This window comes from Schistosoma mansoni, chromosome 7, assembly GCF_000237925.1.
Source record: "Schistosoma mansoni strain Puerto Rico chromosome 7, complete genome".
Taxonomy (NCBI): Eukaryota; Metazoa; Platyhelminthes; class Trematoda; order Strigeidida; family Schistosomatidae; genus Schistosoma; species Schistosoma mansoni.
In genome coordinates this window covers 2,950,182-2,976,461 of record NC_031501.1, presented here as the reverse complement: position 1 = coordinate 2,976,461, position 26,280 = coordinate 2,950,182, and the positions used below count along the sequence as shown (strand labels likewise).

The following is a 26,280-nucleotide window of genomic DNA, read 5'->3' as shown; positions in this document are numbered from 1 at the left end:
TAAGTAAACAAATTGACTAATAGTGCAGAGTGAACAAACCAATATGTAAGAACGAAAGATAAAAGGTAAGGATAAGAAACGTGACTGTAATAAGCTGGTGATATGTCGTAGATAAGACGTATCATAAGACGTACATCAGGTACCGCTTGTTCAAGTTGAGGATGGTGATTCATAAATGAGTATATGGTTGTCAGGTCTCACCTTGAAGTTGTCAACTGACAGAGCTGTTTATTGCATACCCAGCCTCAAAAATTACATGGTTAGGAACCAATGCCAACACGAATTGACCGTGGATGGGGAAAAGTGTAACGTGTAACAGCCTTCCAAAAGTGAGCTAAAATCAACCCATTCGTCATTTGGACAGTAAGAATTTTAAAGTATGTCATTCAGCCTGAGGAACGGAGGCTTATAGACAATATTTTCCGAGATTTACCCCAAGTGTAAGTCTATATCGATGAGTTATTAATTGTCAGCCTTGATTAAACATCACAGTACCAACACGCGAGAGCACTTTGAAAATAGCTGAATGAAAGCAAAGCGAGCATATGTCAAAGGAATTTTTGAGGTTTCAAACTACAGAAATTCTCGAGCACACAATGGACGCAGGAGGTACTAAACCGATAAGAAGTGGTGGGCTCCACTAGACAACATCTCACACCAACAAATCAGAAGTTTTCCCAGGCCTAATTAACTTTCATTGCTAATCCACAACCAGTAGCATATGGCTATTGCAATAGTTGATCAGTTTTTGTCATGACATTAGTTCCCAACCATACGATCTTTTAAACCGTGCATACAAGTACTGAGGAGATTTACATTGAATATGTAACGCTTAGAGAGGGTCAAAAATGGTGAACGTAGAAGTGTTGATCAGTATGGCATGGCTCAGCCTTTCAGTAGTAGTCATCCTGCGTTACTCATTTTTATCTACATGAAATATATTATTTTATCCCCAGCTGAAACGTGTTCTTCAAAAGTAACAAACTTCCAAGTTACGCCTACTCAATATACTTAAGGTGAGAGGAATACCCGCAAAATACTTTGGACCGACTCACTCATTGATCACAGTTCACAATGCCATATCTTAGGACTAGAACCCCTATGGAAAAGAAGGCTTAGGCCCAATTTGAATCTCTACTTCAAACTCCTCAAAACCCTTACTTACTCCACATGTAATATAGTTCTTGCCCAAGACTCACTAGGAAAGGACCTCGAGACAAAGTATCTACGGTCAAAGTTGAGTAATACAGATCAAAATTTAAACATATAAATATTGGTATAAGGGGGGCACTAGTCCATAATTTGTAACTTCCCGATAAGCTAGCAAAATGGTACTTATATAAATATTGTTTTCCAACAGAATGTGAAACACAGAACATCGTGTGAGGTATGATATATATCCAAAAAAGCCTAAATGAGCCTAACATCACAAAAGGAGGGAGGGTGATGTTAATGATTAGCAAGCATTGATGATGAGGGTGATGACTTCAATCCATCCATGCTTGTGGGGCAGAGCGATTTATTTGTATCATGCCCTTTTGTGATAAGGAACAAGTCAATCAATCTGTGATATTAAGGTTGTTCTCCGACGCTCATTATTCAGACTCATGTTTCCAATTTTAGGCTAGATTAGCTATTCTAATATGACAACCTATAGCACCCAACTCTGGATTTCAAAATAGGACTATGTAACTGGCTTCGAATGAAAAAAATAGGGAAAATGAGATAGTAAAATATATCAATATCGGGACTGAATTCCTATTTGTGAGGATCCAATGGGCGACAAACGTTATTAGTGAGCAATTGAAAAAGAACGATAATCAGTCACTTCGCGCCATATGCTTGAACGCAGTCAGTGTTGGATCCATTTTGCAAGTGAAAATCCCTCCATGCATACACTTGTGATTTCTTCCTTACGTTTTCTTTATTTGTATATGCTGTTAACATTTATTATGCTAATTAAGACTGTAACGTTCAATTTTCTTGGTTTTACTATCGTTTTTTTTATTGAGTCTCCATGTTCTTTACTGAGCTGTATATAGTTTGTTTTAATTGCTATTATTCTGGCATCTGCCATATTGGCTGCTCGCTTTTTGATTGTGCGGTTTGAACTTGACTGGGATCGTGCATTTTTAGTTGTATTTGGAGCACTTTCCCAGAAATTGAAACACTTGGTGTTATAAAATAACCGCTCAAACGGAATCTCCCTTGATCTATCCAGAAAGGATAGAATAACGCTTATTCTTTGGTGTTTTTGGTAATTTTTCATATATTTATTATCACCTTGCTATTTATCGTAATTTAGATTGAATATTTTTGTATCAATTGTTGGTTGAATAACTGGGTGATAATATTCTTTTAGGTAAATTTGTACATTTGTATATATAACGAATTACAGAACCGTGTCAAATATATACCTTGTTTTGATTTGAACTGAGACACGAGTGTCTAAAGCTATCTAACGGTTATTCGGCCACATCCAGACCTATTGGAATTTAGGTTTGGATATTACAGTCAGACAGAACCTTATTGTAGATTGTGCGCCACCATACAACAGTGAAAGCAAGTCCAAACCAGAGTCAAATAATGAATGGTTAGATGAAGATCGAGAAGTATGGATGACTGGTTAAACAGTTTTCGTAAGAAAGTTTACACGTAAAGAAGGTAGGAAAATTCAAGAAATAATAATACAATGGAGTAGAACACTTTAAAATGATTTTCGGAGCATTTCTTTTATTACACTCAAACTGAAGTGCAAACCCGAGTCATATCGCTTGTAGTTGGCGTTTAGTGGCGGTTGACTATGATCACCACTACAGGGAAACTATGTGCCACTTACTAGGTTAGATCCTTCCGTAGGCCTAATATCAGAATGCAATAATAGTAGTAATTTGTAGTAATATGTGTTTTTTGGCGATCTCATGGTATCGAAATAATACCGAGATAATGAAAAAGTTTACAAACGAGACTACTAAGCGTACACGGGTTCTTAGAAAATCACAAAGCAACGGAAAAAGTATCCTTTTGGTGCACTTAATTAAACAGATACAGTAAAACTATCACCGGTACAATTGGTTAGAATAACAGTTGTTAACGTTATAGCAATCGTGTTCTCTTTATAAAAGTAGGTCACTACAAGCTTTTGGACTATAAACGTAGAACTCATTCAGTGTAAAATGATAAACAGAAGGACAGATAGAAGTAGTTCGTATAGCGAATGCGATGAAAATTCCCAACTTTGTGCAAGACATTGTAGATGGCTTCGAGTTGCGATTGATCATGATCATCACTACAGGGGAATTACATACCAGGTATCAACTTGGATCCCTCGATAGGCCGAAAACCAGTAGGCTGTTGATGGTTGCAATAAGATACATTTGTTGGTGATCTTGTGATATCGAAAGAATACCGAGGCGTGCCAAAGTTTACAGGTGGAACTGCCGAGCGTAAAGGCGATCGTGCAGGGTCACAGGCAACGGTAGGAAAAGTGTCTTTGGTACAGTAAAACAAACAAGTACAGTAAAACAAGCACTGGTACAGTTGGTTATAATAATAATTGTTTCCATCATACCAATCGCGTTCTCATCATAAATGTAGGTCACTACAACATATTCTAGTTGTCACGATTCAACCGGCACTGTGAGGCAGATCGTGAATGCATCCAAGTGTATCTTAATAGGAAAAGGATAAACACAGAAAGCAACTACCGCTCCATAAAACCATCACAAGGACTACAGCCATGATGAATCATATCACAACCAATCCGCTGTATCCCGATACGTCGCTAATACGACTCAGTAATAGACCATAACTAAGAGGAAGACAATAAAGAGCAAGGGCAAATTTTCCATATTAAGAAGTTATGGTATATATAAAGTGATCTAACTGAGCTAGAAAGACATTCAAGGCATTGTAGATCATTAACATAGGTGATCTGCGTCAAGTGACAGGGGTACTACTCGTGTCAGACGGGAATGATGTAAAGAACTAGCTAACTTCGAAGTCACACCTCGTGGTCAGCACCTAATATGGATTACCCCTTCGTCGTATTATAGCATCTTTCTACAACCATTACGGTTAATTTTGGTAAAGTCCTTCTATTAACTTATTAAACAGCCATTGCTGTTCGAACAGGAGAGAGACAGGAAAGACCAGCCAAATAGCAATGGAAATGAGGAGATACAACTTGGCAGTACTCGGAATCAGCGAAACCCATTGGACACAATCTGGACAACAAAGGCTAGGTACAGGAGAGATGCTGCTGTACTCCGGTCACGAAGGGGAAAGTGCTCCACACACTCAGGGAGTTGCTCTAATGCTGTCCAAAGAAGCACGAAATGCACTTGTGGGATGGGAATCTCATGGACCCAGGATAATCAAAGCATCATTCAGAACAAAGAAGCAAGGGATCACAAAGAACGTTATCCAATGTTATGCACTTACCAATGATAGTAACGACGATGATAAAGATCAGTTCTATGAAAGGCTGCAATCAATTATAGAGAAGTGCTCACGAAAGGACCTCACCACCCTGATGGGAGATCTAAATGCTAAAGTTGGAGTGGACAACACAGGATATGAAGATGTAATTGGACGACATGGATTCGGAGAGAGAAATGAAAATGGGGAGAGACTTGCAAACCTATGTGCATTCAACAAATTGGTTATAGGCGGCACAATATTCCCACACAAGCACATACACAAAGCTACATGGATCTCACCGGACCAAACCACAGAGAACCAGATAGATCACATCTGTATCAACAAAAAATTCCGAAGATCAATGGAAGATGTGAGAACCCGGAGAGGAGCTGACATAGCTTCAGATCACCACCTGGTTGTGGCCAAAATGAGAATGAAGCTAAAGAAACACTGGACAACTGGACAAACAGCACTACAGAGGTTCAATGCAGCCTTCCTTCGAGATACTGATAAGCTCCATGAATTCAAGATAACTCTCAACAACAGGTTCCAAGCTCTACAGGATTTACTGAAAGGACAAGAAACTACTTTGGAGGACAACTGGAAAGGGATTAAAAAAACACTAACTTCAACGTGCGAGGAGGTTCTTGGTCCTAAGAAGCATTATCACAAGGAATGGATCTCTATGGGAACCCTGGACAAAATTCAAGAAAGGAAGAACAAGAAACTAGCAATTAACAACAGCCGAACACGAGCAGAGAAAGTCAAAGCACAAGCAGACTACGCAGAAGCAAACAGGGAAGTGAAGAAAAGCATTAAAGCCGACAAGCAGAAATACATGGGAGAACTAGCAACGACGACGGAAAAAGCTGCAAGAGAAGGGAATATGAGACAACTATATGATACAACGAAGAAATTGGCAGGAAGATATAGCAAACCAGAGAGACCAGTCAAGGACAAAGTAGGAAAGACAATCACGGATATTGAAGAACAGAGGAAAAGATGGGCAGAATACTTCGAGGAACTGCTGAATAGACCAGCCCCATTGGATCTACCGAACATCGAAGCAGCCCACACTGACCTTCCAATAGATGTCACTCCACCAACGATCGAAGAAGTCAAGATGGCCATCAGACAAATCAAAAGTGGGAAGGCGCCAGGACCTGACAATATGCCAGCAGAAGCACTGAAGTCAGACATTGAAATAACTGCAAACATGCTTCACCTTCTATTCAAGAAGATTTGGGAAGAGGAACAAGTGCCAATGGACTGGAAAGAAGGATATCTCATCAAGATACCAAAGAAAGGAGATCTGAGCAAATGTGAGAACTACAGAGGCATCAGTTTGTTATCAGTAACAGGAAAAGTTTTCAACAGAGTGCTGCTGAATCGGATGAAAGACGCAGTAGATGCCGAACTTAGGGATCAACAGGCTGGATTCCGTAAGGATAGGTCATGCACAGACCAGATTGCGACACTACGGATCATCGTTGAACAATCAGTTGAGTGGAACTCATCACTATACATCAACTTCATTGACTATGAGAAGGCGTTTGACAGTGTGGATAGGAGAACATTATGGAAACTTCTTCGACATTATGGAGTTCCCGAAAAGGTTGTCAACATTATCCAAAACTCATACGATGGACTACAGAGCAAAGTGGTGCATGGAGGACAGCTGACAGATGCATTTCCAGTAAGGACCGGAGTCAGACAAGGCTGTCTACTCCCCCCATTCCTCTTACTTCTAGTGATTGACTGGATTATGAAGAATTCGACATCTGAAGGGAAATACGGAATACAATGGACAGCTCAGAATCAGTTAGATGATTTGGACTTCGCAGATGACCTAGCCCTCCTTTCTCATGCACACGAACAAATGCAGATGAAGACAGCAAATGTAGCAGCAGCCTCCGCATCGATAGGCCTCCACATTCAAAAAGGAAAAAGCAAGACTCTCAAATGCAACACGGAGAACACCAACCCAATCACACTTGATGGCGGAACTCTGGAAGAGGTAGAAACATTCAAGTACCTGGGGAGCATCATTGATAAACAAGGAGGATCGGATGCAGGTGTAATGGCGAGGATTGGCAAAGCAAGGGCAGCATTTTTACAATTGAAGAACATATGGAACTCAAAACAACTCTCAACCAATTTCAAGGTCAGAATCTTTAATACGAACGTCAAGACAATCCTACTGTACGAAGCTGAAACGTGGAGAACTACTACGACCATCATCAGGAAGGTACAAGTATTTATAAATAGTTGTCTACACAAAATACTCAACATCCATTGGCCGGATACTATCAGCAACAGCGTTTTATGGGAGAGGACAAACCAGCTTCCAGATGAAGAGGAAATTAGGAAAAGACGTTGGAAGTGGATCGGACATACATTAAGGAAATCACCATTGTGCATTACGACTCAATCCCTAACTTGGAATCCTGAAGGGAAGCGGAAAAGAGGAAGGCCAAAGAACACACTACGCCGGGAAATAGAAGCAGATATGAAAAGGATGAATGTTAACTGGAAAGAACTGGAAAGGAAGGCTCAGGACAGAGTTGAATGGAGAATGCTGGTGAGTGGCCTATGCTCCTCGACGAGGTGTAACAGGCGTAAGTAAATAGGTAAGCTGTTCGAACTGTAACGATTCACATATTTCTTTGTACTATAATTATTCCGATCATATCTGTATAAATATGTGCGCTTGACCACATGATAGACTCTAGCTAAAATGTTGATAGCTTAGATACCACTCGATGATTCATTCTCTTCCCCATGTATACATGTACCCAAATCGTACTATTAGCCTTTACTTTCCCTTGCTGTGCGTTTATGCCAGTTGACGATAAATTTGCCTCTGTATTTACTCACATACACATATTCACCTTTCTGCCTCAAACTTGCTCGATGTGCTTATGGCTTTGTGATCTGCGCTATACGCTAATAAACTGTAGTTGCCGCTTCTCAAGGCTTTCTGATTTCAAACACCATTGAGATTTATATTACAACGGCTATCGAGGTGATTGATCAACGAAGCAAAGCCACTACATTATCAAGTTACTATGGATGCTTTGAAGACTCTATAACAAAAGGGATGTTATCATAGAAAAGTATTAGTAAGAGTTGATGCAAGGAAGAGGTCCCGAACGCCACCTCATTGACCAGTACATGGCATAAGATTCACTGATGGGCGTTGGTTGTCCTTGAGCTTGACAAAGATGGGTAGACTGTTCAACATTGAGTGTTCTGACTGCCGAATGATTTGCCTAGGACCCAGTGACATTTGACCACATGAATTGAACCCTTCCGATATACTTCGTGTTTGGCCTCTAATACCGTCATTATACAATGATTAAGCTTTAGCACGATTTACTGAACGAAACGTAGGGTTTATATTTTTAAATTCACTCAATAAAGCCATTCAGTTAGAGATAACGAAGGATACTAAACTTCCTGGTTTGTGTCCCCCAGAGTACAAATCTGAGGTCGAATCACTAAGCAATGGAATCCCCTACAAAAGACAACAGTGATGGGATCTTCCGCTTACCATTTCAAAAAAAAATCAAAGATATCGAGGGATACTATTCTAAATGTCACTTCATAATTTCTTCTTCCATTTTAAACTGTTTTTATCTTTTTGGTCCTGACCGAATATTATGTGAATTACGTTTTTCTATGGGTGAAAATTTTTACTTTCTGCCAAGACATAGATCTTAAAGGACATAAAGTTTTCTGCTTTTGCGCAACAAAGTTCTAACTTTGAAAATTGAGCATTAGTTTTGGTCTTGGTCAAATCATGCATTTGTTCGATGTTTGCGTTACATTCACGAGATGTTATCGATTCGCTATCAGATGTTTCATCCAGTGATGATGAAGATGAGATTACTAAGAGTAAAGTTAGCAGTCCGGATGATGAAATAGCAGTTCCATCCCAACGTTTCGCACCTGTCAGTCTAACAGAAGTTTTGAGAAAAAGAAACAAGGTGTTAGATACTATAGTTTTCTGACATTACTTTATAGTGCCAGAGTCCTGTACAGTAGCAGTAAAATATTACCAAAATACTGGAAGCGGAGATACGATCTTTTTGAACGATTCGATGAAGGTGTTCAGCTCGATGAAGGTAAGTTGTTTTGTGTTTGCGGTCACCATGATGTTTAATTTAGTCTCTTAGGCGTAAGACAGTTAATTTAGGAAATCACACCTGATACATTATCATTCATCTCTGTAACGATCACTTTTAAATGTTTGTGTGGTCAGGAAAGTATATTCTTGCTTTACTGTTATGCTTCTGTTGATATAACCGTATACTGAACATTCTAGTGGGTGGAAACAAGTATCTTCAGACACTAGTTCTATCTTAAAAACAGTAGGTCAATCACAACCAACATAAGGTAAAACGTAACTTCTCTATTCCGTTTATTTCATAGGGTTAGAAAAAAATACTGACAAATGTTTACTTTCCAGTCTGTTTTTAGACTAGTTTTACTTCATTTGCAGTATGAAATCTTTGTTACTTTGGGAAAAGTTTAGGGTAAACAGATATTGTCATAAAGATTTATGTTCCTTTGTTAGATTGACTTTAAAGTTGTTAAATGCAAACTGTGGAACTCTAGTGTCGTTATGTTCATTAATTGAGGTTGTTTGTTAAGTTCTCTCTCATTTCATGTGATCAAAAGATGTATTTTAAAGCCACCTATTCTTTTTCTTGGATTGGTGCTTCTATTTATAGGGTATCGGTTAGTTACACTAAATATTTTTCGTTACACGTATCTTTCTCTTTGTTTCCCATGAGTTTTCTAGCAAACACTAATCTAATCCAGCCTTTTGCATGAAAATTAGGTATTGAATTAGTTCTGCAAGCACTCAATTTTCAACCATTGGGTCTCAGGTCTGCGTGTCTTTTCAGGAAGTCACTTGGTCACCAGTTATAGCACACAAAATTTGACGCGAAACTGAGTACAAAAGACTATTTGGTTAGTAAGTCAGAAAAACGTCATGTAAAACTGAAGACTTACAAATGGTTTCAGATTTGCGTATCTGACGCTAAAAAGGTACTTATCTGGAGTAATCGAGAACCCTGATTCCCAACAAATGGTATGCTTGACTTTCAGAATCCTGGGGAAACTAGTTGTATGTGAACTTATTATAGTCACTGGCTATCATGGGGGGTTCACATCCCGACATTAATCCATTGGTTTGTGGAATAAATCCCCTGAAAACGACGTGCGTTGGTCTGGTCATCTGGACCATATTCTCCGTGTGATCATGATAAATACTAGTGGAGTAAACGAATATTATCATTAACTCAACGTATACACTAACGCTCACAAGTTTTGAGGGACATCCATACGTAAGATTTAGTGGTTGTATTTTTATAGGAGTGCAGATGAACTGTTCCGTAACTGCTTAAAAAGTGTCTTATTTATATTGTTTATTGACAAAGTGCTGTAGTGTGAAGAATTCTAAATCAAGTTCACTGTGTGTTCACCTTCGAAGTGGGAATGAAGTTGGTATTTTTCTGCTTTATTACATATTTTCTACTAGAATCATGGTACAGCATAACACCAGAAGCTATTGCTTGTCACCAGGCGAAAACGTGTTCATGTGATTTACTCGTAGATGCTTTTGCAGGTGTTGGAGGAAATACTATACAGTTTGCGCGCACTTGTCGACTTGGTAGGTGTTCAGTGTTAAGTTCATTTTTTGTCACTAGTCTTGTAAATTATACCTATACAACTAGCCGTTCAGTTTTTACTGTCATTGATCAAAGGTTCCAATTGCTAAAATAGGTTCTTTTCGATTTATAATACATCACTGACCAGTAATAAACGATAAATTTGGCTGATTAAAAATTAAGCAAATTTATGTATAGAATGTTTGGTCGCCCAAACCGGCTTAGTTTATGTTGAGTTTAATTCATTATGTTCATGGTCGGAGGTTTTTCAAAACTGAACCACTTCAGTTTAAATCTATGACTATGTAGATAACCGAAATGATAAGTTTATTAAGTTTACTAAACCGAATTACTACCAAAGTATTTTATCAGGATGCAACTAGTTCTGCACAGCTAACTATCTGACTAATTTTATCTATTATTGACAAATTAATCCTTCTCTTCTGTTGAAGATCCAGTCGGTTTTGCATTTTGAAATTGTGAAACACAAGACTACACAGATTTTGGGTTCTAGCTTTCCGTACAAGAAACAGGATCAACTTTTTTGTCTACCGCTCAAACCAACTGTTGTTCGTAATTGTATAACGGAAATATGTTTTTGATTTCCGAACAAAATGTTTTAAGTATTCTATCATTAGTTTTTTAAGTTATTAGTTTACATCCCACTTAGTAGTTGATCTATCCGGAGCTGGATAATACACATTCTAGGTAGGATTTTATACTCTTTTTCTGAGTTTTGCCAAGTAATAAAGTTTGGTTAGTATCAGTCAGTCATATGCAGCGTATGTGTATCAGTTCAGGTTTCCATACCACATTAGCAGAGTGGGTAAAATTACCTCGCCAAGTCTCGTTCGTGGTTAGGCTACCGGGCAGTCGAACAACTTTACAGTGGATTTCAGAAAAATCAGATGCCATGCAGGGTATTTACATCCTTAATAGCACAGCTCAATCGGATGCTGTAATCATACAGGCAGCTACCAACAACCCTGGTGGACTGATAAAGTTCATTTTGCTTCTTATCACTTTGTAATTTCTCTTAACTTTTATCCTAAACTAGCATCGATCTACAAATAGCACATATGACAAACATACGCAAAACGTGTTATTTATCTCAACAAATTTATAATTTATTCAAGTGATATATTCCTAGCTATCAGTCCATATTTGATTTCCATGATTGATCACTGTATGTGTGATCAAACAAGGTGAATCAATATTTTGTCAAACAATATTTATCAAAAATGTAATGGAAAAGTCAAAGCACTGTTAAGTATGCTTGCCCTATCTCACTTAACGAGCTACAGTATTACTTAATATCATATACGTAACTTTCTAAAGTTCAACCCCGTCATCACTTTAAGTTGTTCTGAAACTTCATTTATTTCGTTTTCGTTTAATTTTAGTTTTAGCCATTGAAAACTGTTTCCCACGATTATTAATGCTCCAAATTAATGCACAGATATATGGTGTTTTGTCAAACATTATGCTTGTTTGTGGAGATGTTGAAAAAATTTTAAGTAGTTTAAGAATTGTTCTATTTTCGTCTACCAGTTCTACGATTGATGATGATACAAACATGCCAAATTCAGAAAATCAATATGGAAGTGATAATTTAGAAGCAACTTTTATATGTTCACCTGAAAAGAACCAAAGTACATTATTATCTGGAAATAATGAACAATCTGTAGATTTTTTGTCTGAAACATCGATTAATGTAGAAGATAATATTTCGAAATCAAACTTTAATTCATCTGAACGTCATAGTTCATCACCATCATCTTTATTAGCTAATACAGAGACCACATTAGAAGTGAACCCAGAGTTAAATGGAAATGAAACTTTAGAGAAGCCAACTAATTCTACATTTAATTCACTCATCGATATCATATTCATGTCACCACCTTGGGGTGGTCCTGATTACATTGGGAAAGTTTTTCCACCTGGCTCAACTAGTTGGAATCAACGTAAACGGAGACATTGGTTATATGATTTGAAAGAAATGGAACCTATTAAAAATCTTGAAGACATTCCCTTTCTTAATAAAGCATTAAATATTTCAAGACATGTTTGTAACAAAATTCTAATATATTTACCAAGAAATTCGTCTATTGGTCAGTTGATTCAAATGAGTTGGCCACTAGGGAATTGTGAATATATTGCTGATTGTTGTTCTTGTAAACAATATCTTAATGTACATATTGAAACGTATTGTTTACGTGGTAGACAATTAGCTCTTGGTTTATATTTGGGAAGTTTTCCGTGTTTTGAGGAGAATATTATAGTGTAAAATAAACTTATTTGAATAATTATTTGTTCTTAGTTTATAGTGTGCCCCTAAATGCCCTGGTACGGTCTAGGGTGGGGAGAGTCAGCTCTCTCAAAATACTCTCGCATGGACACGTGTATGCAGCCACTGCCACGGAGGTCCTACTCACTGCCTTCAAGCGACCGGATAGTTGTTTATGAGATTGAGAGAACGAAAGCAAATGTCAAGCGCTTTAGCCATGTTGGTGGATTAGGAGATCTATCTAGGGAATTGAAAAACTCTGATTCCAAACCAATAGTGCACATGGGCTCCAGGATCCTGGAGGAACAAATGTCGCATGACCCTATCGTTGGTTACCGACCACCATGGGACTGTGTCTCCTAACGTTTCTTCACTGCCTTGTAGATTAGACCTTTAGGTCAGAGGCCCTGGATGTGGCCTCCTAACTAAAGCACCTACTTTGTTTCGGGTACCCGGACAGTACTCTATCCGTCAAACAAATCGAATGACGAAGTGTGCTCCATATATATTTGGTGCCTCCTCGTATCAATGTTTATGCGTTTAAATAAATATACTTTGTAGTGTAACTAACATTATTTTTATGGAGTGGATGGATGTATAAGGTTTGTTTTTGATGTTGAATGTTTATATAAAAGAGTGGAGAGAATCTAAAGATAATCTAAATTGTCGAGAATTAGAGTGGATATATGCTCTTTTGGTATCCAGTCTTCTTTATATCAACTCTTATTGTGACTGGTTTTGTTGTGTATTATGTTAACTTTGTACGCATGCTATACAGCAACCAACAAAACTTGTCAATCTAAATTAAGAGAAAACACAATTTAGATCCAAGAATATTTTGGAGTACCCCTTTAAGAATAAACTTGGGTGTTTTTCCACTATACTAGTTAGAATAAAAGTGTATAACGAGCAACCAAAATGTTCGAATCAAAGCGTCAGATAAAATGATTGGATAAAATTAACTTAAGAACAATTAAACCAATAAATACTGCCCCAGTGATTACGCGTTTACTTGCAAAAACGAAGGTCATGGATTCAATTCTTGATAGGTAGGGGATCGTGAATGTGCACTACCAAAACATTCCATACTCGGAAAAAACAGTTGTTCAGGGCTTACTGATATTCAGTGGTTGTTTAGCTAAGATCATTCCATGATGTTAGCTATGGAATGTTTGTGTTTATCCTCAGCCAAGTCATTCCACTTTCGAACCAAATAATTTTAATTAAGTATTGAATACTAGTCAAACAAAGGTTTGTTAGCGCTGAAAAAAATTACCACTTAATTCACAAGGAAGATGTTACATAAAATCAGTTAAATGTTGTTATGTAGTATAAATTCGTAAGAAATAGTTTGGTCTTGCTCAGTGGTCTATCGGTTAAGTGCTCTGGCGCGAGACTGGTCGGTCCTGGGTTCGAATCTCGCGGGGCGAGGTCGTGGATGCACACTGCTGAGGAGTCCCATAATAGGATGAGACGGCCGTCCAGTGCTTCCAGGTTTTCCCTGGCGGTCTAGCTTCAAGTAGCTCACGCTTTCAACTATGAAAGTTTGGTCTTTGTTGATTAAATTGATATATTGGGAGTTGCAAGTTTATTGTGTTTCAAATCGATTTGTAAGTTATTCATTCTTCAAACAAACGCGGATTGTAAGATACACATTTAATACTATGTTATGGTTAGAAATGTTCGTTTAATTATAAGATTTTTATTCCTAACTCTACATACTCTAAACTATAGTCGTAACCTTAAACCCTAGCCAGGAACAGTGTGAAAAATCCCATAGAACTGTTTACATCCTTACAGAGGTTTAGGAAAGATGATGATCTATGCTTATATGAGCATTGTTTTCCTCGATTTACAGACAAAGTAACCTGTAGTAGACTTCAACGAATTTATTAATTATATAAAATCTTTCATCGTTGAAAGCATGAGTCAATTAAAGCTAGACCACCAAGGAAAACCCGGAAGCACAAAACCCCTTCTGATTATATAAAATCTGTCTAGTCTTTATGATACTAATGTTTAGTGTTTTTTTTACTTACGCCTGTTACCCCTCGTGGAGGAGCATAGGCCGCCCACCAGTATTCTCCATTCAACTCTGTCCTGGGCAATGAATGAATATTGTCTAAGATTAATTCCCCATTATCGAAGCTTTTGATTACACAATTAAGTGATGTATAAAATCTAACGATCAAAAGCACATGATTATTTGCGAATTTGATACTTTCATTACGAAAGTATATACAAAATGCATTGGAAACTTTAATTTATCATACGTCTGTTGTATCTATCCAGTTCTTGTCCAATTAGAGACTGATGTTTCCTTAAATAAATATATAAAGTTGTTAACAACATAAAGTATTTATTTTATTTATTTAAACACATATCGGTACAAAGGGGCACCAGATATATATTCGCCGCACAAATATCATTTGATTTGTGTGAGGGCTGTGATACTGCCCAGGTGCCCAAACTGAAGCAGACGGTTTTCTCAGGGGACCACACCCGGAGCCTTTGACCTAAAGATCTGATCCACAAGGCAGTGGAGCATCGTGAGGAGATGCAGTCCCATGGTAGCCGGTGATCAACAATTGATTCATACGCCATTTGTTCCCTCAGAATACTGGAGCCCATATGCAGCATTGGTTTGGAATCAAAGTTTTTCAACTCTCCTCCATGTCCACCAACCCGGTTAAAGCGCCGGACATTCGCTTTTCGTCCTCTCAATTTCGTAAACAGTAATGCCACGAGAAGGCAGTGAGTAGGACTTCTGTGGCAGAGGCTATATACACGTGGTCATGTGAGAGCATTTGGAGAGGGAGAGCGTACTCTCCTCACTCTCGGCCGTACCAGGGCATTTGGGGGTACAATAGGTAAACGACAACAGCTAATAGCTGTGTCAAAATTACAATGAGATATAATATCAAAATGAGAAGAAAGAACACAAAATATGGAAGCTGTTATAAACATTAAGAAGATGCAACTTCAATAATAACTAAACTGAATGTTAACTGTCTGTATAAGTACTTGGGAATATTACGCAACTAAGTTATTAGAATTAAAGCTGGTTACTCAATATTAGTAAGTAGTATGATGCAATATACAAGGAGGATTAGAAAGGAAAGGAATGTATTTAGATAACACAGACTTGACAGTTATTGTTATGTTTTTCACTGAACACTAGGTGTTGAACCAATAGCCTAGGCGCCAAACTAAAGAATACTCAGTTATGTGACACACTTAGTTCAATTATCTAACCTCTTGATTGAGAACTAGATTAGACCAAACAATAGTTTATAAATATAAATTATAAGCTGTCGACACAGAGTGAAATACTGGTAGAGTTCAAGGAAAAGTCAGTTTTTACCTGTAAGATAATCTTCTGTATTTAGCGTGGCTGAATATGTTTATCATTACTCATTAGTCTACCACAACATCTTATTTTGGCTAACATGAATAATTTGACATCACTTATACGAGTATATAAGTTCCATTAATCAGTTTAAAGTGATATAGATACCAACTGTCAACCAACACCAAGATCAGAATTTTCAATACACATGTCAAGACAGCTCTACTGTATGGGGCGGAGACGTGGAGAACTACGAAAGCCATCATCCAGAAGATACAAGTGTTTATTAACAGTTGTCTACGCAAGATACTCCGGATCCGATGGCCAGACACTATCAGCAACAAGTTACTGTGGGAGACAACAAACCAGATCGCAGTGGAGGAAGAAATCAAGAATAAGAGCTGGAAGTGGATTGGGCACACTTTGAGGAAATCACCTAATTGCGTCACAAGACAAGCCCTCACATGGAATCCTGAAGGCCAAAGGAGAAGAGGAAGACCAAAGAACACATTACGCCGAGAAATAGAGACAGACATGAGTAGAATGAACAAAAATGGATAGAACTAGAAAAGAAGACCCAGAACAGAGTGGGTTGGAGAATGCTGGTTGGCGGCCTATGCTCCATTGGGAGTAACAGGCGTAAGTAAGTAAGTAAGATACCAAATGAGTTACATTTTTTATTAATTATACGATGAGAATAGTTCAGATCATAGAGTCTAATCCATGGAGTGGTAGTTTAGTGGCTAAAGGTATTTAAATCTCAAATACTAACCTGTTGGTTCAAATCACATTCCGGTTAATTCTCTTTAATACAGTTTATTAGTATTTGATATGTTTTGTGTTAGAGATGATTCAGTAGATGGGATATCGTCAGTAAGGATCTAATGCGATTAAATGGATTGAACAATTACCACGTAGCAGTATTTCCATGGCAATAAAACCTCATGAAATAAGAGTAAAACGTTGGTCCTAATGTTTTGAGATAAGGCAATCGAGTTACTAACCATTGTATTTAGATGACTAGAAAAGATACAATAAAGTAGTTTATTCTGAGTGGAAATTCAAATACCAACAACCAATAAGTCAAAACGGTACACAAAGATGACGTCGGGTGTGAGGCACTTACCCACCGAAGGCAATCATAGTGGTAGAGGTAGTAAGAGTATAAGCGGCAATCGGAAAGATTAGGGCTTGAAGATGTTACTCAAGGTGTATAATCCAATGAAGTAAATTTGGAAAGAGGAAAAAGGTAGGGACATGAAGAATTCAGAAGATTAGAATTTGGGAGAATACAAAGAGTGGATGCACCTTCACTACTGCAAACGATTTTGAGCCATGTCATTCAAGGTCTCTAACCATCGGTTGCTATCGCCTCGCGGATCCCAACCAGGTAACCTACACCTACAAACATGGCTCAGTCCAATTGTCAGTGACTTCATAGACTTGTGCCACGTTTTGGTCTGGCCGCTCCTAGCTTTCTTCCAACCTACTCCATGAAACATTGCACGTCGGGGCAGTCGGTGGTTGGGCATACGTAACACGTGTCCCAGCCTTCTCAACTGATGAAGTTTCACTACTTCATCAATCGATTTACCATCTTCACCTAGTACCCGTTTCCTAACGACAGCATTACTTACCCCGTGGTCACAGGATATACGAGCAATGCTTCGAAGACACTTATGATCGAATACTAGTAGCCTACGAATATCCTCTACTCTTACTGACCACGTTCCGCTGCCGTAAAGTAGGACGGAACGAAGTGCTGCTCAATAAACCCGTCCACTGGTTGGTAGACGGATATTTCGCCCACGCCATAAATGATCCAAGTTGGCGAAAGCTAGACGAGCCTTCTGTATCCGTGCTGAGATTTCGTCACACACCAGACCACAAGGACTGATGAGACTCCTAAGATAAGTGAAGCGGTCAACACGCCCAACTACTTCACTCCTTATCATTAGTTCGGGTGTCGATGCAACCCAATCCTGAAGTAACATTTTGCATTTCGAGGGGGAGAATGGCATCCCGAATATATCTGCATTGTTGCTTATAGTGGTCAGAAGACTCTGCATTTTGTGAGCGTCTTAACCAAATAGAACTATGTCATCAGAGTATTCTAAGTCAACAAGTGAATCTCCTGGAAAGTGATATTTATAAAAGCACGTCTACGATAAAGTTAAACAAGAATGGGGGGAGTGGACAGTCCTGACGAACAACACTTGAGGTAATCAATTCTGATGACAGTTCGCCATAAGCTCTAACTCGTTCAGTTGTGTTCGAGTAGAGAGCCTTTATAAGGTTAATGTACTTCCTTGGTACTCCTTTCAGTGACAAACACTGCCACACAACCTCACGATCAACGGAGTCAAATGCCACCTTAAGGTTGAGAAGTACTACAATTGTGGGGCACCTGATTGTGTGTCTATGTTCTAGGACCTGACGTGGTGTGAATATCTGGTTTATATAACCACTTTCAGGTCGAAAGCCAGCCTGATTTTCTCTAGTCTGCTCTTCAGGAGCTTTCAACAAATCGGTCATAGGCGGCACGATGTTCCCCCACAAACGCATACATAAAACTACATGGGTCTCACCGTATCACACTACAGAGAGTCAGATAGATCATATTTGTATCACTAAAAAATTCACAAGGTCAATGAAGGATGTGAGAACCAGGAGAGGAGCTTCAAACCACCACCTGGTGATTGCCACGACAAAATTAAAGCTAAGAAGTTACTGAACAACTGGATAAACAGCATCACAAAGTTTTGATACAGCCTCCTTTTTCATCGGAAAGATTAGGGAGGAAGAACATGTACTAACAGAAAGGCATAAGTATCTTAATGACTATGTCGATGAACGTGCTTTAATATGAACACTCACAAATAGAGATCCCACCAAAGTCCAACTAATTTGCTTATCTTGAAAGAGAGCTAGAACAAATTGACTATGATTGGATAGTAGATTGAATTCCTAATTGTTCGAGGGGAACGTAGTAATATGATACCAAGCTATATTGTTATATGCTTTGTGGGTAATTTTTTATGATTCATTCGTTACTACAAAAAATATAACTTAGTTATTCCAAATTTAAGGCTTTAATGATATCCATATATATTCTACGAACCAACATTTAATGGGATAGACGTAGATTTTGCTAGCGTAATTCACCATAAACTAAAAGTAAACGAGGAGTCTTACAATAGGACGAAACGGTCGTCCAGTGCTTCCAGGTTTTCCAAGGCGGTCTAGCTTCAATTGACTTATGATTCCAATTACATATGAATGATATTTATAAATAAGTATTAGTTCTATTTTGAGATGACAAATACTAAGGGTATACCTTCTTATTTTCATTACTTGGTATAGACTACTATTTAGTAGTATAAAATTGACTCAAAAATGTATAGCACCTAAATGTTTGGTGAATAGTGTGTGATATTTGTCAGTTACCAACCAATTCCAACCACTTTCATAATATTCTGTAGTAATTAAATACTACCTCTATAAACATTTGAAAATACAAAGGGAACAGGGAGATTAATGGTAGAACAGGACTATGATAATAAAACATGGGAAAGTCAAGATTTTTTTCTAAAGTGTTTATGTTTTCCCGATTGTTTTATTTCAGTCAGTCTCTGTTCTCAAATCATACTCACTGAAAGAGATATAACTACTTGGATTCAATCCATCGCTGGATCTTAGTTACATATCAATGAATAGTTTTCAATAAAGACTAGATGATTTGTTAAATGTTCTCTAATCTTCAACACCTTTTCTCAACCATAAGTCATGTTATAATGAAAGCTACCGTGAAATTAAGCAATAACAGACAAACTGTGATATTTATTTCCATCTTTTGGCGACTGGTTGTCAATGCTTTGTCGTATAAATTACCAGGAAACGCAAGTCATCTGTTTGTTTTGAGTATAGAAATAGGTTACCAATACGTTCTCCTTTCAAATTGTCTGTACGGTTATGCTTTGAAGTATTGTAAATAATCGATAACATCGATTTTAAATCAATAAAATCTAAACTCATTCTTGTCAGAATCTTATTTCAAAATGATTTTTGTTCTCTGTGCTATTGTGGTATATGCTACTTATATTGACAGATATAAGTAGTACGTAACATCAATCAGAAGTGGAATGCTTGTCAGCAGGGGAAGATTGAAAAGATGGAATTAAAGAGAACAAAAATGTAAACAGAGATTAATTGTAATAACATAAATGAAGGAACGATGAAGTTTGTAGGAAGGAACTGATGAAAGCTTTGAAAATGAAGTGTTTAATGTATGAATTCACTTGGTATTATTTGATTGAATCTTCCCATTGAAGTTTAGGACTGTAATTGATAAGTCTCTTATTAACATATGTGCATACTGTATGTATCGCTTCGATACAGCCTTAATTTACAAGCATTATAAGCAAAGATAAATAGTGGCTAGCAGTGGAATCTAGGATGCGTGCTTCCTCCAATTATGGGACTCGTTAGCTGGATGTATGGTTTTCATATTTTATGAAGAAAATGTAATTTCGCTCGTGACAATAAGTTGATCTCATCCATCTGAGTTCTTCGTTCACTAAAGAATCAATTATGTATATTTAATAAAACTAAAGATTCTGTATAAAACTTCATTGTAACTTAATTGGTTTCATTTCTTTAAGAATTCAATAATGATGTATGATGGTGAGTTATATGTGTAACTATAGTATCAAAAAACTACAGAACTTTCGTATTGATAACAACTGACGAGTTTGAGCAATGAATCCTTTACATAGATCAGGGATCTGTAGGTATGAGAAAATTGTAAAATATCTAGGAATAAACGTGTGTGAATCTTCATCGACTGAGATGGTTAGGCCACGTGTCCTATTGTGGGACTCCTCGGATGGCGGTTCAGTGGTCTATCGGTTAAGTGCTCTGACACGAGACTGGTAGGTCCTGAGTTCGAATCTCGCGAGGCGAGGTCGTGGATGCGCACTGCCAAGTAGGAGTCCCACAATAAGACGAAACGGTCGTCCAGTGCTTCCAGGTTTTCCATGGTGGTCTAGCTTCAATTGACTCACGCTTTCAACTATGAAAGACAAATATATTTTAAAAAATCACTGTATTTGTCATATCAACATAAATGGTAGTTGAGATGGCTGTTCATCAATGACCCAGTGATTATTTTTTCGGTGATATAAAGTAATAACAATTAAATGTCTGACCATTAAATGAGTAACTGAATGAATGATTAGAGTCACCTTAAGTAAATCCAAAAAAATAAAATAAAATTAATAGGTCATCTCATTCTGATTGGTTCATTTTGTTCCTATGACATAAGAAACACTATTTCATAAAACATATTTGAATGTAACTTAGTGACCGAAATGATTTTATGACTAGAATTGATTACTTGACTACATGAATTGATATTGATTAGAAAGAAAATAGTGTAAAAAAGATATAGTCAGTCAGCTACAACGTAGGACCAGGCACATATATGCATCGATCCAAGTTGCCATACCTCATTAGCACAACAAGATGAACACCGAATTCATAAAAGTAGTTAATTTAGTGGTGTTGTTAAATAAAAGAAAGATTATATATAAGGATATAGTTTAGGAAGACAGATATGAAGCAATTTTAATCTCACGATTTAAGGGAAGATAAACAGTGTATACATCTGCACCATTGTGATCGATTCTGAGCCATGCCACCCAGAGTCTCCAACAATTGGTTACGATAGTCGCGCGGACCCCAACCAAGTAGTCTGCATCTGCCAACATGGCTCAGACCAGAAGTTAGTGACTTCAAGCACTGATGCCACGTTTTTATTTGGCCGCCCCTAACTTTCTCCCAACCATATCAAACACTAGTCAGCATTGTGCGTCGTGGTAATCGGTGTTCAAGCATACGTAACACGTGGCCCAACCATCTCGGTCGATGAAGATTCATGACCTCATCAACTGATTTACCATCATTCCCTAATACCCTGTGTCTAACCTCACTATTACTTACCCGGTTATCCCAGCAGATGCGAGCAATATTTCTAAGGCATCTGTGGTCAAATACTAGTAACCTACGAGTATCTTCTACTCTTAATGGCCATGTTTCACAGCCGTAAAGTAGAACAGAACGAACTGCTGCGCAGTATACTCGTCCCTTAATTGATAGACGGATATCTCGTCTTCTCCATAGGTGAAGTAAGTTGGCAAAAGCCAAACGATCTGTTTGAACCTGTGCTGAGATTTCATCAGACACCAACCCATTAGGGCTGATCAGACCTCCAAGATAAGTGAAGTTGTCCACGCGTTCGACTACTTCACTCCCTATCCTTAGTTCAGGTGTTGATGCAGGCCAGTCCTGGAGTAACAATTTACACTTGGATGGGGAGAAACGCATCCAAACAATCAAGAAAGATATAAGTAATGAATTGTTCAAAAAATATCTCATTGCTAACAATACTAACTATGAATATTCAACTATTATTATGAAACCGTGATACTGTGGTACATTATTTACTTAAGCCTATTACTTCCAATTGAGTCTAGGCTACCAACCACCATTCTTCAACCCACTCGGTTCTGGGCCTTCCTTTCTAGTTCTATCCAACTTTTGTTCATTCTTCTCATATCTGTTTCCATTTATCGGAGTAATGTGTTCTTTGGTCTTCCTCTTTTCTTTTGGATTCCATGTGAGGGCTTGTCTTGTGACGCATACCACATACTATGGTACATAAGTGGTATATAACACTAATCATAAGTCGAAAACATGACAACAGAAGGCTTTAAAGGTCAACTTGAAGAAAACAGAAACGCAAAATAGAAAGGAAGTGTGACTTGGAAGAATTATACACAATGTGAAGGATAAATGATGGAATTTTGTAAATGAATTATTCAGTGTATGGTTCTTATATCTTACCAAGAGGGAAATCGGTTGTCCCCACTTGTGTTCCCGTTCATTACAATAATACTGATAATAATCATTTGTTTTTCACTGTTGAAATTATGAGTCAATTGAAGCTAGATCACCATCGAAAACCTGGAAGCACTGGACGGCCCTTTCGTCCCAATATGTGACTCCTCAGCGATCCCGCACTCGCGAGATCCGAACCCAGGACCTACCAGTCTCGAGCCAGAGCCCTTAACCAGTAGACCACTGAGCCGGCATCCAACAGTGTTAATCATTTGCTCACTAGTGAATAACTTCATGATGTGAAAGGACTATAATTTGTGAACGAAAGTAACCAGATTTAAGATGAAAGTTCTCGAATTTTGTTTGAAAATTCATTCATCTATACGGTTGAATAACATTTTGGAATTATGATTAGTGTCCCTTGGTGATGAAAACTCTAACCCTATATTCTAATTCTAAATCCTTATTTTAATTCCTTGAACTGATTTTCAACACTATTTTGACTTCAGTTAGCAGTTGAATTTTCTGAAGATCAGTCTAGTGTCACTCAAAGGTCGTCTATAAATTATTGCCCCACCCAAGATGTAATTCTAGATGTTCTATTGGGATATGGTGACTGGTGGAGTTTAACAATGTTGGGTGTGATAGAGTATTCTACTATAGCAACCATCCTACAACCAATTTCGATTATAGTCTATTTTGGTTAAGCCCTTTTTAGAATATTAAAGATTCCCATTGTGAAAATTAGAACAACATATGTAAGCGAACAATTGTTTTCAATTAGATCGTCATCAGGCTTTACTCTAATATACATGAATATTTATATGAAAATGTTAGACTAATCACAAGGCTATTTGAGTCAATATTAATCACAATGAAATAGAATACGTTACCAAGCATAATAATAGTTAAAAGTACAAGTTGATAGTGGGAAGAAAGGTGTACTGATAGTAGTAAGAATAGTAAATTATGATAACAAAAATCTTATCAATAATTAAACATAAGAATTAAGAGGTCAAACGTGGGTAAATAGTCTGGAATAGTAATCACAAAACATTAAAATCATTACGTAATAAGAAGTATGTAAGTAAATAGATAGTGAAGAATACAAACGGAAAGAGGTAGAAAATTACAAACAAACAAAAATAAAATTTTTACAAATAATAATGATGTCATTTATTAAGTTATGTCCGGCCATGGAAGGGATAGGGGGGTTACGAATTTCTTCTGTACACATAAATTGGGATGGAATGTACGAATTCCTATGGCTTCTGCTATATGAAGTAGACGGGAGCGAACTCCGTTGGGAAACGATGGAGGTATACGATAGATCACTTGAAATGATTTCAATTTATCAACAATATGACCACTATCAATTAGATGTGCCAAGATAGAACTGCGTATTGTTTTTATTTGGCCCTTTCCAAACCATGCTGGTAGATGTTCACTCATTCGTTGGTTAAGTTGCCTAGTAGTACGTCCGATATAGCTATCTCCACAGGAGCAGCTGAACTTATAAATGCACATGGAGGAGGTCAACTCAGGTAACTTATCCTTCGTTTGAGTAGACATCACTGGTCGACTCGAGAAAGTCAATGCGAGATAGGCTGCGTAGAAAGTCCTACTAATTACTTTTGTTAACCTATCTTTCGGAGTTTCATTAGCTACATCCCCGTTGAATGGTAATTTCATGTATAGAGGCTTCTTACGAACAGTTGAAATCTCCTTATATCATTACTACTATCAGTACACCTGTCTTCCCACTATCAACTTGTACTTTTAACTATTATTATGCTTGGTAACGTATTCTATTACATTGTGATTAATATTGACTCAAATAGCCTTGATTGGTCTAACATTTTCATATAAATATTCATGTATATTAGAGTAAAGCCTGATGACGATCTAATTGAAAACAATTGTTCGCTTACATATGTTGTTCTAATAAGCCCTTTTTATCAACTTACTTAACAGACATCGTCATTTGGATAGTAACAATTTGCATATTCTTTGCACTGCTATACCACTAGAGCACATGACACTCTATCCGAAATGTTGACTGCTTAAATACCATTCGATGACTCATACTCCTCCCTATATGTGTATGCACGCAAATATTATTATCAGCCTTTGCTTTGTTTTTCTGTGCCCTTATTAAATTTGACTATAAATTGCCTATGTAATTGCTTACTATTCGCTCGCTTGCTCCTCCTTCGCTTCCTTCGCTTATTCGCCTGTTTACTCGCTCGCTTGCCGCTCACTCGCTCATTGATATTCGCTCAGTTGTTGTTAGCTTTCTGACCTGAGTTATTCGACAATAAACTGTAGTTGCTGCTATCCTTTGTCTTCTGATTTTATACACCGTTAAGATTGGTATAATAACGGTTATCGAAGTGAACTATTACTGAAGCACGGCACTACACTACTTCATACAACGGAATGCTGTTGTGGAATATGACGAACCGATTAGAGTTAAATATGTACACCATTGAATGACGGTTTAATAGTCTAAATGTTAAACACACATACTTCATGAAACCTATAGGTTCTGGGTTCGATTCTCTGTTTTAAAATGATAAATGGACACGGCTTTGAAGTTCCATTGTAGGAAGAAATAACTATCTAATGCTTCCTAGTTTTTAATGATGGTCTATCTAAGATCAGTTCAAAAAGTTAACCATGAAAATACAACAATTTTCACAAATGATCTATACTGACGATCATCTCTACTGGATTTTATTCTCTGACTAGTGTTTGTCACTTTATCATATGAATCGATGTTCACTTGAAACAAAATGATCCAAAGGAGAATGAAGATGATAGTGTGTTCGAACACTTTGATTTTCAACATTTTAAACTAAAAAATTCGACTTTTTTTCATTATTGATCTTCACAGTTGAAATCATGAGTTGATCTAAGCTAGACCACCATTGAAAACCTGGTAGCACTGAATAACCGTTTCGCCTTACTGTAGGACTCCTCAGCAGTGAGCATCTACGAACCTGCACGAAAAACTCGAACCCAGATCTTTCTGTCGCCCACTCGAACGTTTAGTCTTTAAGTGGAAATGATTATTGTTTATTAACATATAAGCTAATTAAATGAATACTTCAATAATCCTTTCAACTATTACTTACTTACGCCTGTTACCCCTCGTCGAGGAGCATAGGCCGCACACCAGCATTCTCCATCCAACTCTGTCCTGAGCCTTCCTTTCCAGTTCTTTCCAGTTAGCATTCATCCTTTTCATATCTGCTTCTATTTCCCGGCATAATGTGTTCTTTGACCTTCCTCCTTTCCGCTTCCCTTCCGGATTCCAAGTTAGGGATTGCCTTGTAATGCAGTTTGGTGATTTTCTTAATGTATGTCCGATCCACTTCCAACGTCTATTCCTAATTTCCTCTTCATCTGGAAGCTGGTTTGTCCATCAAACGCTGTTGCTGATAGTATCCGGCCAATGGATGTTGAGTATTTCGCGTAGACAACTGTTTATAAATACTTGTACATTCTTGACGATGGATGTAGTAGTTCTCCACGTTTCAGCTTCGTACAGTAGGACTGTCTTGACGTTCCTATTGAAGATTCTCACTTTGAAGTTAGTTGACAGTTGTTTTAAGTTCTATATGTTCTTCAATTATAGAAAT

The 26,280-nt window shown here is 37.7% G+C and overlaps 1 protein-coding gene across 1 annotated transcript; it reads left to right on the top strand.

Moving 5' to 3' along the window:
* Positions 1-8,237: 8,237 nt before the first annotated feature.
* Positions 8,238-12,390, top strand: Smp_010800 (s-adenosylmethionine-dependent methyltransferase related; the record flags this gene model as incomplete). Its single annotated transcript, XM_018798617.1, has 4 exons — positions 8,238-8,413; positions 8,449-8,549; positions 9,974-10,105; positions 11,507-12,390. The coding sequence occupies 4 exons, from the start codon at positions 8,238-8,240 to the stop codon at positions 12,388-12,390; spliced, it is 1,293 nt and encodes a 430-aa protein (XP_018653541.1).
* Between the last annotated feature and the right edge of the window lie 13,890 nt (positions 12,391-26,280).